Genomic DNA, 13,015 nt, shown 5'->3' with positions numbered 1-13,015 from the left:
ACAAGCCGGAGCCGCTCGGTTTATTCGGTCACACAGCCCCGCGAAGGGACGGGCGCACTCACCGGCACTCCCGCCGCCGCCGCCCCGCCCGCTGCCCGGCGGTGCTACCGCCTCTCCGCGCTCCGCCGCGGCTCTGCCGTGCAGGGCTGTGCTCGGCTCCTCTGAGCCCCGCTCCGCCCGGGCACTGTCCCCGCCCCAGCCCGCCCCGCCGAGCGCTCCCGCCCCCGCTCCGCTCGGCATTGTGGGGCTTGTGGTCGCGGAGGGCGGACTACGAGCCCCAGGGCCCCGCGCGCGGTTCCGGACAACGCCTGGTGTGTGGTAACACCGCGGATCTTCCTCCTCCTCCTCCTCCTCCTCCTCCTGCTGCTCCTCGCGGGCGCTTCCGGCGCGGCGGCGGCGGCGAAGCCCCTCGGGAGCAGCGGGGGCTCGTCGGGCCGGGGCAGGTGAGGTGCCGAGCCCTGCCCTGCCCGGCTCTCGCGGGCTGGACGCGGGGCCCGCCGCGCCCTCCGGGGCTGCGAGAGGGGCGGCCGGGCTGAGGAAGCGGCTGAGGGCGGCCTCGCCGTGCGGGGAAGGTGCGCGGGGTGTCCCTTCCCCTCCCGGCCGGGCGGTGACCTCCTTCCTCCGGCCCTGAGGCAGCGCCGAGGGCTTGTCCTTCTCCCCGCCCTTCCCGCGGCCGCGGGGTTGGGGCCTGGCCCCGCTCCGGTGTTCCCCGGCCTGGTGCTGGTTCGCTCGGCCCGGGCCCGGCAGGCGCAGGCCCGGATGTGTTTTATTTTGGTGTGTATTATTTTTAGCTCGTCCTCTCGGAGCGGAGCGCTGTCAGGTGGCTGCGGCGGGCAGGGAGAAAGGGCGCCTCGGCTCCTTCCCCCTTTCCTGCGCCAGGGGAGGTGTAGGTTGAACATTAGGGAGAAATTATTCACAAAAGGGGTGATTAGACATCGGAATGGGCTGCCCTGGGAGGTGGTGGAGTCACCGTTCCTGGAGGTGTTTAGGGAGAGGCTGGACGTGGCACTCGGTGCCATGGTCTGCTTGACAAGGTGGTGTTTGTTCAAAGGTCGGACTCGATGATCTTGGATGTCTTTCCCAACCTAATTGATTCTGTGATTCCTTCTCCGCAGGGTCCCCCGGCCGTGCCCCCCCTGGGGACTGAGCAGTCAGGGCAGGGCTGGGGTGTCCCATTAAGTCGCTCACTGAACTGGTGAGTTGGGTTGGGGTTTTTCCTGTAGCTCGCACATACTGGGTGGCTGAAACCTTGTGCTGTTCCTGTTATCAGAGGAACTAATTCTCCTCTGGTATTTGTTCACACGTTGGAATGTATTTTTTGTCCCTTTGGAGCTGTGTCATACCTTGTTTGTGTTTGGTAGAATAATGGCTTCAGTTTCACGTTGCCGAAGAGGTGAAAAAGAAAGAGAAACGGGGGATATGTTGTTGTGGTTATATATCCCAACATTCTTGACCTGTTTCAGTTATGCTGTATAACAGTTCTGGTGTTGCTGACTGCTGGAACTGGAGCACAGGCTGTAGGGTCTCATGTGAGACACAGACTGGCTGTATTAGGACAGATTAAATCACTTCCATTTTGAAGTCCAGCAAAAGAACTCAGGCTAATTATAAATCTGACTTCAGGCTAAGCTTGGCTTTTGTTTTTTAAGTTGATATGGTTCTAAAAATAGACATCTTGTATTTATCACAGGTCTGTGTCATTTCTGAATTAGTCATAGAACTGCTCTTACAGTAATCAAATGCATAAGCAGCTCTGCTTTGCCAGAGTGAATTTCACTGCAGGTGACTGTTACACGTGTGTGGAGATGTTTGAAAACTGCATTTCTGTTCTAGTGAGAGGCATTTGAAGACACTTTCAAACTTCAATGCCATTTGCTGGTGACATTCCTTTTATTAACTCTGCAGTGAAACTATTTGATGTAAGAATCAGTGGGATGTGGAATCAGTTCAGTAGGATGCCTTTTAAGTCTCTTGTTATTGTTGCTGATTTTAAAATACAGATTGTTATCCTAATACTTGATCTGTGTGCTAATCCCAGTGAATCCACCCTGCTCAGTTTTAAAAAGAAGGAAAGTAATTCTCTATCTGAAACACAAAGCTTTGAAGCTTTGTATCAAATAATCTGAGTTATACAATGGGAAATAATTGCAATTGATAATTAAAATATAGTGGCAGGTAAGGTAACATCTGACCCAAAAAAAAAAAACCCAATGTGTGGGTTAGGGCTTTTTTTTTTTTTTTTTTTAATTCAAGTGATGATTAATGACAGAAACAGAGTTGCCAAGACAGGTGTGTGGTGTGTATATAGTTAAAAGAGCATATTCTGCAATTTTTCTTACTTCCATAAACTTTACAACAGCAGTAGTAAATAACCTACACTCCCTCCTCCCGTGCACATTGGTCTTACATTTTGATTCAAGCTCTGCCTCTGAATTCAGATGGAATTTATGCTGTTATTTCCCTTCCCTCACTCTTTCTTCCTGGACTTGAATGGATTTTTCTGGTAATTCCGGGATCTTAGATCAGGTTAAAGGTGAAACCCATTCTTGAATCCTCCCTGCAAAAAGTGGAGCAAACCTCTTGGCAGTAAGGTAGTCTTTTCTTGCAGGAAAGGAGCTGTGATTTTTGCTAGAAGTCAACCACTGAAATAATAATATTTGTAATCCCTGCCTTGGGCCTTGTTCCTCTGTAGTACTTTTCTAAAAAAGAATATTAATGTCTAAGCACTTACCAGATCTAGGGTAGATGGAGCCTGGAGAAGGGAATAGAGACAACATCAGTGCAGAGGTAGATCTGCTGATGACAGAGCTGAAACCCTGCCAATTGATACCAAGTGTTTCTGTTGGTTTAAAACTTGAAAAGTTGAAATCATGAGAGTCTGCTCTCTTCGTTTTAAGCACTGCTTCAGAAGATTGTGTTACACAAACACCTTCCTTTGATGGAAACCTCGCTCCTCTCCAGCCTGGCCTAGGAGCAGCTGTGGATTTGGGGAAGATCCTGCCTGCTGTAGTTACATGGTGATGGTTGTGTTCTTATTAAGCAGCTCTGCTTGATTTAAATGCATGACCAAAAGTCTGTCAGTAAATGACACACATTAGAGAAAGCAAATTGTCACCTTAGACACTGACAATGGTGGTTGTACATCTAGGAAGTGTGGTGGTTTGTGCTCTTCACCCTTCTTGGCAGGAGTTGGGTTTTTGGGTTTTTTTTTTGCTAAAGTTCAGTTGAATGATTTAAAATGTCATTGGGTGGCTATGGGGGAATAGGTCTGTCAAAGAACCTTTCCAAATCTATTCCTCATCTAAAATATACCAGCTCTCTCCATGTTTGCTGACTGGCTGGGATCATATTTTAGTGCTGAGACTTAAAGGTTAGAATGTAAGATTTATCCTGACAGTGAAAGCACGTATTCCATGCTAGTGCATCTCTTGGAATCCAGCCTGGTGTGTTTGATGGGTCGGGACTGAGCAGTCAGGGTTGTATTAACTGGTATTTTAGCACAGTTGACAAACCCAGATTCTGTTTCAATTCCCTGTATCATTCTGTACGTTCTCTCCCAGGACTCTCATTGCACACCCAGAGGTTTGGGTCTGTGGGGTCCCTGTAACAAAAAGGGGGATCAGGCTGACACTCAGTTCAGTATCTGGCAGTGTCCTGCTGTCTTCTCCTCATCTGCCCCCTCAGACCAATTAACAAGTTTGCCAGCAGAGTAACACCTTTTCTGCATCTTACAATTTGTCCAGGATTTTCTCAACTCCACCACTCCGCTGTGCTGCCCTAATAAATCACCTCCTCATGGAATCTTACTCCACCTTTTTTGAGAATGTAAAATAAACCAGATGACAGATGAAACTAGGGTAAACTCCTCTCAAAGAAAAGGCTCTTTTGAGATTGGAGGAACTGAAGTTAAGCTGTTACAAGACACTGTCAGGAAGTCTGGCAGCTGTGCAGAGCTGCTTTTGATCACATCCTAAAAGAAATGCTGAAAGCTCCTCCTTGCTGCTGATAATGTGCATTTAACTTTGGCTTGAGTCAGGCCATTTTGAAGGTTAGTGGACTTGCTGATAATTGATCTAAATAGAACAGAAACTTCAGTTTTCATGAGAATTTAGTCCCTAATCAAGATTGAGACCACCTTCAAGGATATTTGGATGTGGTTTAGTGCAGCTATGACAAACTGGCTTTCAGTAACACAATGAACACAGAGTTTTTGTGAAGACAACTATTCTTTCTATTTAACACTAGCAAAGACTGAATTGAATAAGTTACATCCAAAAGATGTGAAGTTGTTTCCTAACTAAAGATAAATAGTTTGAGAATTTTAGCAGTCAGGTCCTTCATGACACTGTGATGTTTCCTAGTGCATCTTCTGGAAAACAGGAAGATTTCTGAAATAATGAACAAGCAGTGTGATAAATTTCTTTTCATACCTTGGCAACAAAATCATTTGGTGTTCTTAAATATTTCTTGTGTGCACATATATATAAACCCACCTCTTCAGTTGCAAAATTGGTATCCTTTGTGTTAATAAAAATCCAAGTGTTGTATTTTTTGTTTTTTAGGAGTGTCAGTGTCTGCAAGAGGGGTAATAGATAATGTGTAATTGTTTTTATGTGAGGGTTTTAACTGCACCATAGATTAGTAACAATAGCTTATGGTTCTTCAAGAGAAAATGAGTTCTTCATGGTAGCTCACAGTGTAATAGGTTTTCATCATCATAAAAATCCATCATTTCACTTAGTATTTCCTTTTGTGTGTGTGTGGATACTGCTAACCCATAAAAACAAAGTAATTATATCTAATGGCAATTTTGTCCTTTTTTGCCCTTTTTCCTGTGATAAAAATCTTTTGGGTAGAACAATGTTCAGTGACCTGACTTAACCATTTAAAAAACTTACTCTGAGAATACAGATAAAAACGTGCTATAAATTCATCTGTGAATGCAGGTGGTGCTTGTCAGATGTGTGAGTGGACACTCACTGAACTTCCAGAAAGGAAGAATTAAACAGCAAAACAAACAGGGATCCAGCAGGGAATACACAGGGATAATAAATGGGACAGCTTGTACCTGCAGCAGGGAGTGAAAACTTGTTCAGACAAGTTCCCTCCCCCCATGTGAGCAGACCTTGCATGAATTTATGTAACTGAAACAAGTCCTTGGGAAAACACTCAACTTTTCGAGGAATGATGAATATTCACTTGTATTGTTCCATGTTCTTGACAGCTGTAAAATACCAGGGGTGGGTGATAAAGTTGTGAGACTCCTGATTATTGCACTTCTATCCCTGTGGATGCATTTCAACCATCCAGACCCCTGTCTAAAGTCTCAGGAATCCTTTTCTGGGGCTGGAGGAATCAGCTCATCTGTGGCACTTTGAGGTAGAAGCAGCAAGAGAAACAAAGTGAGGTTTTGCAGTAAGCAGTCCTTGTTAGAAGACTTGCATAAAGTTTTTACTGTAGTCATGTTTAATTTTTCTTCAGCTTTTACTGTTCACAAGATCAGAGGAGATATTCACAATATTTTTAGTCATCCAGTTTCTTCTCTGTGCTGACTGTAATCAGTAACAAATTTCACATGTATAATTATGGCTGAACAATTATATATCTGCTCTGGACAAAAAATACCTGTTCTTCTGTTTAAACAGCCTGGAGATCTTTAGCCAGTGCAGAGCATAATGAGGAATATGGCTTGAAGAAATGTCTTGGCATGTTCTCAACCTGTTCATACTCTCAGGAAGTGATATTGAATGCTGGAGTAGTTTCTGCTGTTACTTATCATTTCACTCTTTTCACTTCTTACTAAAATGTCAGTAAATTACACAGACATGCAAATGCCAGGTGTCTGGAGCTTGCTAGGAAGAAAAATACCTCCTCTAGTGCATTAAATCCTCCAAGCAAATCTAAAAATTAAAAAGCTTAATATCTTTCTTTTTATCTTTATTTCTGACTTGGACTGCAGGTCTTTGAATTCAATTATGTCATATAAAATATTTTTTAAAGAATCTGATTAATAGAAAATACAGCAGGCGGGAACAAGGGTTTTTTATCAACTATAAGGTGACCTTTTTTCTTTTCCACATAATTTCTGGGTCTGAGCAGTGATCCTTCCATGTTGGATATGATGAGCTGGGCTGGGTGGAGAACTTCCAAAACAGAGGTTCAGTTACTGGAACAATAATTTTCCATTGAGTTAACATAGCTGGTGGCACACCCTGAGTGGAAACATGACTTCAGCTTATATAAAACCAAAGATGCAGTGTTCACATTCAGATGGGTGGAAAGTGGGCACTGATCTCCAGCAGAATCACAGCTTGATGCATGTGCAAAAATATGGAGTATTTATAGGTAGTTTTAATAGTCACAATGCATCTGGATGAGGTTGGGGCTGCAGCATGTAGTGCTTTCCAAGTTTTCCTGGATGGGAGTTGTCAGGAACCTTATGCTGCTGCCTATGAGTGGTGGCAAGATTTTTGTAAATAGCACATAAAATCCCTGTTTTCAGGAGAATTGGTTCCATAAGAACTTGAAGGGAAAAACACTTGGGGTAGCACCTTTTCTTTAAAATATTCATTTAATAGATTTCAGTTAGGGTTTTGAAGTTGCACCAAGTGGTGATTCTATGTTTACTTCACTCATGTAATAAGAAATCCCTGGTTTCTACACAGTAGAACTCACATTGATCTGTGCCTTGTCATTTTTAGAACCTGTCCCTCACGAGCATTTGTAATTGTGTGTTTGTTTTCTCTTTTCTCACACACCCTAAGGACAATAGAATTTCCAAGTTCTTCAAGTATTCTTGCACAACGAGGAAAAAGAAGAGACATTTCAGTGAATGAGGAGTTTTTTGCTTCTATAGTGTTTTCCTTGAGAAGTGGCTCTTTGAATGAGGATGACAATGGAAGAGATGAAGAATGAAGCAGAGACCACTTCTATGGTTTCCATGCCTCTCTATGCTGTTATGTACCCTGTCTTTAATGAGGTGAGCTCCAGTTTACCTTGGAATGCAATAATCCCCTTTATTTTGGGAAAAGAGGCCGAATTAACATGTTGTTCATCTTGGGAAAGCTTTGTCTAGCACATCTTCTCTCTGCATTGTTTCACCCTTCTTGCCATGAATAGTTTCATGCTCATCAAAGCTTGCTGGTTGTCTTGGTCCTGAGCTTTCCTCTTACCTTTAACAGAGGATTTTCACAAAAATGCCAGCTCTGGTATTCTCTGGCAAGAAATAGCACACAGTTGTACCTGTGAGCAGCTTAATGCATTTTCATTTTACTGCTAATGGTTGTTATTTAATAGGATATTTGGGTTTTTTCTGAGTATCAGAGATTACCAAGATGTTCTCAAAATTTTCTGTGGGACTTTTGCTGCAAAATACATCCGGTGATTTTTGTTTTCATTTGTGGGGGGAACTCTTTCCTTTGGGATTAACTTTACTTTTATAGTATCTCTGAAGTGAGACCAGCAATTTGAAAGCTTCTGTTAATCTCCCTTTCCATTCTGCTTTATGGGCAAGGTGTGATTACTTGACTTGCTTTGTTCTGATAACAACAGAATGCTAATAATTAATTCTAAACTTTTATTGCAGCTAGAAAGAGTAAATCTGTCTGCAGCTCAGACACTGAGAGCAGCTTTTATTAAGGTGAGAAGTAACTTGGATTGAAGAATGGTTGTTTCAAAAGTAAGCTGTGTATGATGAAGCTGAAAGGTCAGCTCTCTTGTTTCCTTGTCTTTTTATCTAAGACTTCATCCTTGATCCAGTAGTCTAAAAATAAAGTGGACAATTGCATGAACTGGAAGTTTGAGATGTCTGCAGATGTCATGAGTAGAAATCTGAATGAGCAATTTTAAACAGACTCTTCTCTTGTCCATTCAGAACAAAAGCTAAATTAAGGGAGCAGGCAGTGAATAAATAATAAACTTAGTCTAAAACCCACAGGATTTGTAGAATAGGCTCTCATGAGCAATAGGCACGTAGCAGACTTTGAAATTGGTTTACAAAGTGAGTGGTAATGGGATTTTTTTGTGGATGAAGTTCAGTGTTTGTGTAGAAATCCAGCAGTAAATGGAAAAAAAGATTATTCTGACTTTTCCATTGTATTCCTAAGGAGTGAAAATACAGATATTCCTTTACATTGCTTTATTGAAGTGGTGATCTTTTCAAATATTGAAACAAAATAATGGCAGGCATGACATATCTGAGCTGTGCAACTCTGGGATGCTTCCTTGTTCCTGCACTTAAATCTAAATGTACCTTGATGGGCTGAAGTCTCAAATTGAGCTCCTACGAGTGTGGGTTGATTTTGTGTGTTTTCACAATTGGTGGGAAGGAGCTAAGCTGGATGCAAATAATGTTAAACTGAGATATTGGTAAAAATGGTAGTGCCAGCTAAAAAACCCACGGAGGCTCATTTTTCTTCCCCACAGAGCAGTTTTTTGGTAGCAGCACAGGTGATGTGAACAGCTCCAGTGTTAATCCAGCTCTGTACCTAGATATGTCATCAATCAAAAGCTGGGTTTTTTCTGAAAGAGCAATTCCCAGATGATGTCTGAGCATATGATGTGATTCATGAGAGGCACATTTATAAATGTCATGGGGAAGGTGGGGACACCTGTGCTGGAGTGAATTAAATTCCAGGGGATATAATATTTTTGTCTCAAAGCTTGGTGTTTATGGAAATATAACAGGATATAGACATTTATTAAAACCCTTCTTACTCAAATTAAAATGAGTGCAAGGGCTTATTGGAAAAGTTGCTTATACAAAATCAGTGATGTAATCCAAGAAAAATGAATTTTGTAGTGGAAAAATGTTTTTAATGTAATCTACTGGTCTAAAGCCATTAGAGCATTCAAAGTTCCTAGCAAACTCCTGCAGTATCTGAAGCAATTTACTTGAAAATCTTGGTGCTTGCAATGTCCAGGTCTTGCATATTTAAGAATATAAAATTTCTCTGCTATACAGGCTGAAAAAGAAAATCCAGGTCTTACACAGGACATCATCATGAAAATTCTGGAGAAGAAAAGTGTGGATGTGAATTTCACAGAGTCTCTTCTGCGTATGGCAGCTGATGATGTAGAAGGTAATAAAGCCTGTGTTGGATAACTCTATTTTTAATTACACTGTTAACTGGGAACATGCAATTCTGTATTTCTTCTTTTTTTCAGAAGAGATTATTTGTTTCTTAGTACAATTTTCTCAGCATGGTAGAAGAAAATTTGTATTTTTGAACACGGCTATTGGAGAAAGTAAATCTCCCTGAAAACCACACTTGACTAATAATAGAAGGAAAGAAAGAAAATGAATGTTTAGAACTATGTTTTTATGGGTGCACAGTTCACCTTTTGCAATGCTAACAGCCAGGAAAAGGCAAATATGGAGTGTAACATCCTCTTTTTTTCTTCCTACTTCAAATTAAAAGCAGCAGTTACACTGTCACGGAAGGAGAATATACTGCAGGCTTTAAGTTATTTTAATACTGAATTTGATGACTTTAATGTCTCAAATAAAGTAAGATGGGCTCTTCTTCCACCATGCAGTAATGAAGGTGATTGTTGGCACTGTCCTGATTCACACAGGGGTTATTCACTGCAGTTCTCTGCTCGTGGCTGTTTCTGTGCTGTTCACCTTCAAATTCACCCTGGAGATCCTGCTGCATTTTGTGTCGTGTTTTTAGCTGTCACTACAGACTTGAGGACAAACTAATGGTGGTTTTGAATATGTTCTTTTTGCCAGAGTATATGATTGAAAGACCTGAACCTGAATTCCAAGATCTTAATGAAAAGGCACGAGCACTTAAACAGATTCTTAGTAAGATTCCAGATGAGATCAATGACAGAGTGAGGTTTCTTCAGACAATCAAGTAAGTACAATATGATGGATTTTGCTGCAGATAGAGAGTCAAACTTCTTGAATTTAGGCCTGAATGTTGAAATTCTGTAGTTGTAGCAGCATTGTTCCTATTGCCAGAGAGCCTGATCCCACTTAGAAATGATGAGGATGTTACTTGACCAAACTTGCTGGCTCCAAGGCTGAATTCCCTGCTGTGGCTCCTTGCATTTGATCTCCTCCATCGTGTCTGACACTTCCTCTGTAGAGACTGCCCTGAGAAATACTTAACTGCTAGAAAGGGATTCAACTCCAGCATTTCATGGGATCTCCTGAGGATATTGAAATTCTCTTTTTCTTGCCCAACAGGGACATTGCAAGTGCAATAAAGGAGCTCCTTGACACAGTAAATAATGTCTTCAAGAAATACCAGTACCAGAACCGGCGGGTACGTGCACCAGCTCTTCAGCCAGTATTTCTAATAGCAACAGAGGAGGCATCCTTTGCATCCAAGGATGAAGAGCAGAGCTTAGCTGGTCAATGACACCATGCTTTAACAACAGAATGGTTGTATGATAAGTTTCAGGAGTTTTAGAAAAAAAAATGATTCCTCTTTGTTTCTTCTAAAGAAAGAAAACCAAAAATTTTTATTCCTGATGTAACATTAATTAATTTTCTGATCAGTTTAACCTCAAGGTTCTCACTGTACCCAGAAATATGTGAACTAAGACTCTGCTCCTGTTGGTTTTGTTTTTGCAGGCACTTGAGCACCAAAAGAAAGAGTTTGTAAAATATTCCAAAAGTTTCAGTGATACTCTGAAAACCTATTTTAAAGATGGAAAGTAAGTATGCTTTTGTCCTGTTGGTTTTGTCCTGTTGTTTCAACATTTTACATAATGACTAACAGGAAAATAGGACAGGCTTTGGGATGTAAGCTGCCTTTTTTAGGAGTTGCCTAATTATTTCCTTACCTATGTCCTCTCATTGCCATGGCTGTTTCTTTTGTAATGCCTTTGAGGAAAGAAAAAACTGTTAAATTCACCACTATGTAACACTCATGTGCAATGTTAGTTTTGAGTTTGAATATGAGAAGTTAAATTTCCTGACCCTGTGTGGGTTTTCTCAGTGCATATACAAGGACAAACAAATTAGGGATTTTTTTTTTTTTTTTGAGAAAACTAATTTACCTATTTGAAGTATCATTTGCAAATACAAAACATCTGTGCAGGGTTCTCTTTGATTTACATTTTTATTGGCCTTTCTTTATAGACCCTCATAGTGCTCTGCAGTATCTGGAATAATTCAGCTGAATCTTTTTCTAGCTGAGAATTTCAGCCTTCAAACTGAGGCTTTTTCCAGGTCTTCACCTTGGGTTTTGCAGTCACTATTCCTGTATAATTCACTGTAGTGATTCTTTTGGAGGGTGGGTGGATCCCCCTCAGATTCTGGCAGTGCCAAAGTGTTCTGTTTTAAAGATGGAACCAACTTTGATGTCAGCTCTTGTTGAGCTTGGCAAAGGCTGAGAGCACCCAGGAGATGGGGCATTACTAAAGGAGAGAAAAGTCTTGAGAGTCTTGGAGTACAATCCTGCTCCCATCAAAACATTCTTATTTTTCTCTTCTTCTCCTGAAATTGGGGCTAAATTTGATACCAAAATGAGAAGTTTAGGCTTTGGTAGCTTCGATTCCTGAACAGAAGTACTGTGTGTTCTGGGCTTAAGCTTAAAGTGTGTTAATTATTTGCAGTAGTGTAAGAAATTCCATCATGTATTTCCTATCCTTGGGAAGGAATTTCAGTGTGTCTGAGCTGCACATTGGCTGGGATCCCTGCTCCCCCCAGCACTAAACACAAGCCATGCTCATACGTCATTCCTGAGCTGAAAAGTTCTGTGACCCCACACCTTTCTGTGCAGAAAGGTAACTAAAATAGTGTGTTGCTGTCACATGTGTGCACGTTTAGTATTCCTTGAGGGAAGAGTTGCCAATTCTGGAATTCCTGGGGGGTGAAGAGCTCAGCTTTGGAAAGGTGTTTAACAATCACTGAGTCATAAAAAGGCTGTGACCTTAAAGATCATCTGGTTCCAAACCCAGTCATCTGCTCCATGGTTTTCCCTTGGTTATCTGAATCCCAGAAGGAAAGGATTGAGATGTCAGTGATGATAGAGAGCCAAATTCATTTTAAATTCCTGCCAAATCAGCACAGCTTTTCTGAGATTAGCTATGCAAATGAGGCTGGCTGGCAGCCAGCAGGGAGCTTCAGGTAGGTCAGCACAGGGTGGAACATCCCTGTGCTCCCAGTTCTCAAAGCCTAGGTGCCAATAATGCTGGGTTTCACCACTGCCATGTTTCTAGAAGTGTCTGAAGCAATATTCTTCTCTTTCCACAGGGCAATAAATGTGTTCATAAGTGCCAACCGACTAATTCATCAAACCAACTTGATACTCCAGACCTTCAAAACTGTGGCCTGAAAACTGTATATGTTGAGAGTTGTACTTTTCAATGGTGGATAGGGTACCTTTATATGTAAATTTTAAAGTTTTGACTGTATAAATTATCAGCCCCTCTCGAGGGGCCTAATGCAGGATTTTGAATGGGATTATTGCCATCTTACACCATATTTTTGTAAAACATTGTAGCTTAATCATAATCTCACAAGAAAGATTTTGCATCACTTTTTGCTATTATCATTCTTTTCAGAATTATAAGCCAAAAGAATTTACGCCTTAATGTGTCATTATGTAACATTCCTTACAAGAATTGTAAATATTTGGTGTTCTGTTTCTGACATTTTAACTTGAAAGCGGAAAACTGCAAGATTATGTATTTAACAATATTGGTGGCAAATATTCAATAAATAGTTTACATCTGTTAGACTGTCTTTTTGTATGTGAACAAAAGTGCATAACTCATCTTTCTAGAACTGCAGAACATTCATTCAGTAGAAAAAGAAATTAAAATTATTTGGGTGCTTAAAGCTACCGGGAGTTCAAATCAGTGTAAAATGAGGGGTTTTCCTTAAAACTGAGATTTTGGCTGTTCTCTAGACCAGAATATCAGAATAATTATATTAAAATGTCTTTGAGAAAGTAATAAATAAACCCAGAAGTGAGATGTGCTTTTGTTTTTGATAGAAACTAGATCTCACTTCTTTCTTAGTCTTCTGTTAGTGGTGAGTTAACAGGTTTTTTTA

At 41.3% G+C, this 13,015-nt stretch overlaps 2 protein-coding genes across 4 annotated transcripts in view; one reads left to right on the top strand and one right to left on the bottom strand.

Annotated features, from left to right (window-relative positions):
- SERPINI1 (serpin family I member 1) overlaps positions 1–171 on the bottom strand; it is a 45,112-nt gene extending 44,941 nt beyond the window's left edge. The window contains exon 1 of the mRNA XM_053986160.1: positions 63–171. The gene's annotated coding sequence lies outside the window, so the exon portion shown is untranslated. The remainder of the gene's footprint in view (positions 1–62) is intronic.
- A 79-nt stretch (positions 172–250) lies between these two features.
- Positions 251–12,696, top strand: PDCD10 (programmed cell death 10). 3 transcript variants are annotated; one of them, XM_053986163.1, is made up of 8 exons: positions 251–311; positions 6,765–6,979; positions 7,586–7,639; positions 8,963–9,080; positions 9,734–9,860; positions 10,196–10,274; positions 10,586–10,668; positions 12,212–12,696. In XM_053986163.1, exons 2-8 carry the CDS (start codon positions 6,884–6,886, stop codon positions 12,291–12,293), a joined length of 639 nt encoding a protein of 212 aa, XP_053842138.1. In that variant the 5' UTR covers positions 251–311; positions 6,765–6,883; the 3' UTR covers positions 12,294–12,696. The 3 variants fall into 3 exon arrangements, with proteins under 3 accessions (XP_053842138.1, XP_053842139.1, XP_053842137.1); XM_053986164.1 differs by lacking the exon at positions 251–311 and adding an exon at positions 318–443 and having other exon boundaries at positions 6,773–6,979; XM_053986162.1 differs by lacking the exon at positions 251–311 and adding an exon at positions 318–443.
- Positions 12,697–13,015: the final 319 nt, after the last annotated feature.

This window comes from Vidua macroura, chromosome 10, assembly GCF_024509145.1.
Source record: "Vidua macroura isolate BioBank_ID:100142 chromosome 10, ASM2450914v1, whole genome shotgun sequence".
In the NCBI taxonomy this organism is placed as follows: domain Eukaryota; kingdom Metazoa; phylum Chordata; class Aves; order Passeriformes; family Viduidae; genus Vidua; species Vidua macroura.
The sequence above is the reverse complement of the archived record's forward strand: the minus strand, read 5'-3'. Positions and strand labels throughout refer to the sequence as shown.

Coding starts and splice junctions, on each gene's coding strand:
- PDCD10 (XM_053986163.1), top strand. CDS start 6,884: ATGAGGATGACAATGGAAGAGATGAAGAATGAAGCAGAGACCACTTCT. Junction 6,980..7,585: donor TGTACCCTGTCTTTAATGAG/GTGAGCTCCAGT, acceptor CTTTTATTGCAG/CTAGAAAGAGTAAATCTGTC. Junction 9,081..9,733: donor GGCAGCTGATGATGTAGAAG/GTAATAAAGCCT, acceptor TCTTTTTGCCAG/AGTATATGATTGAAAGACCT.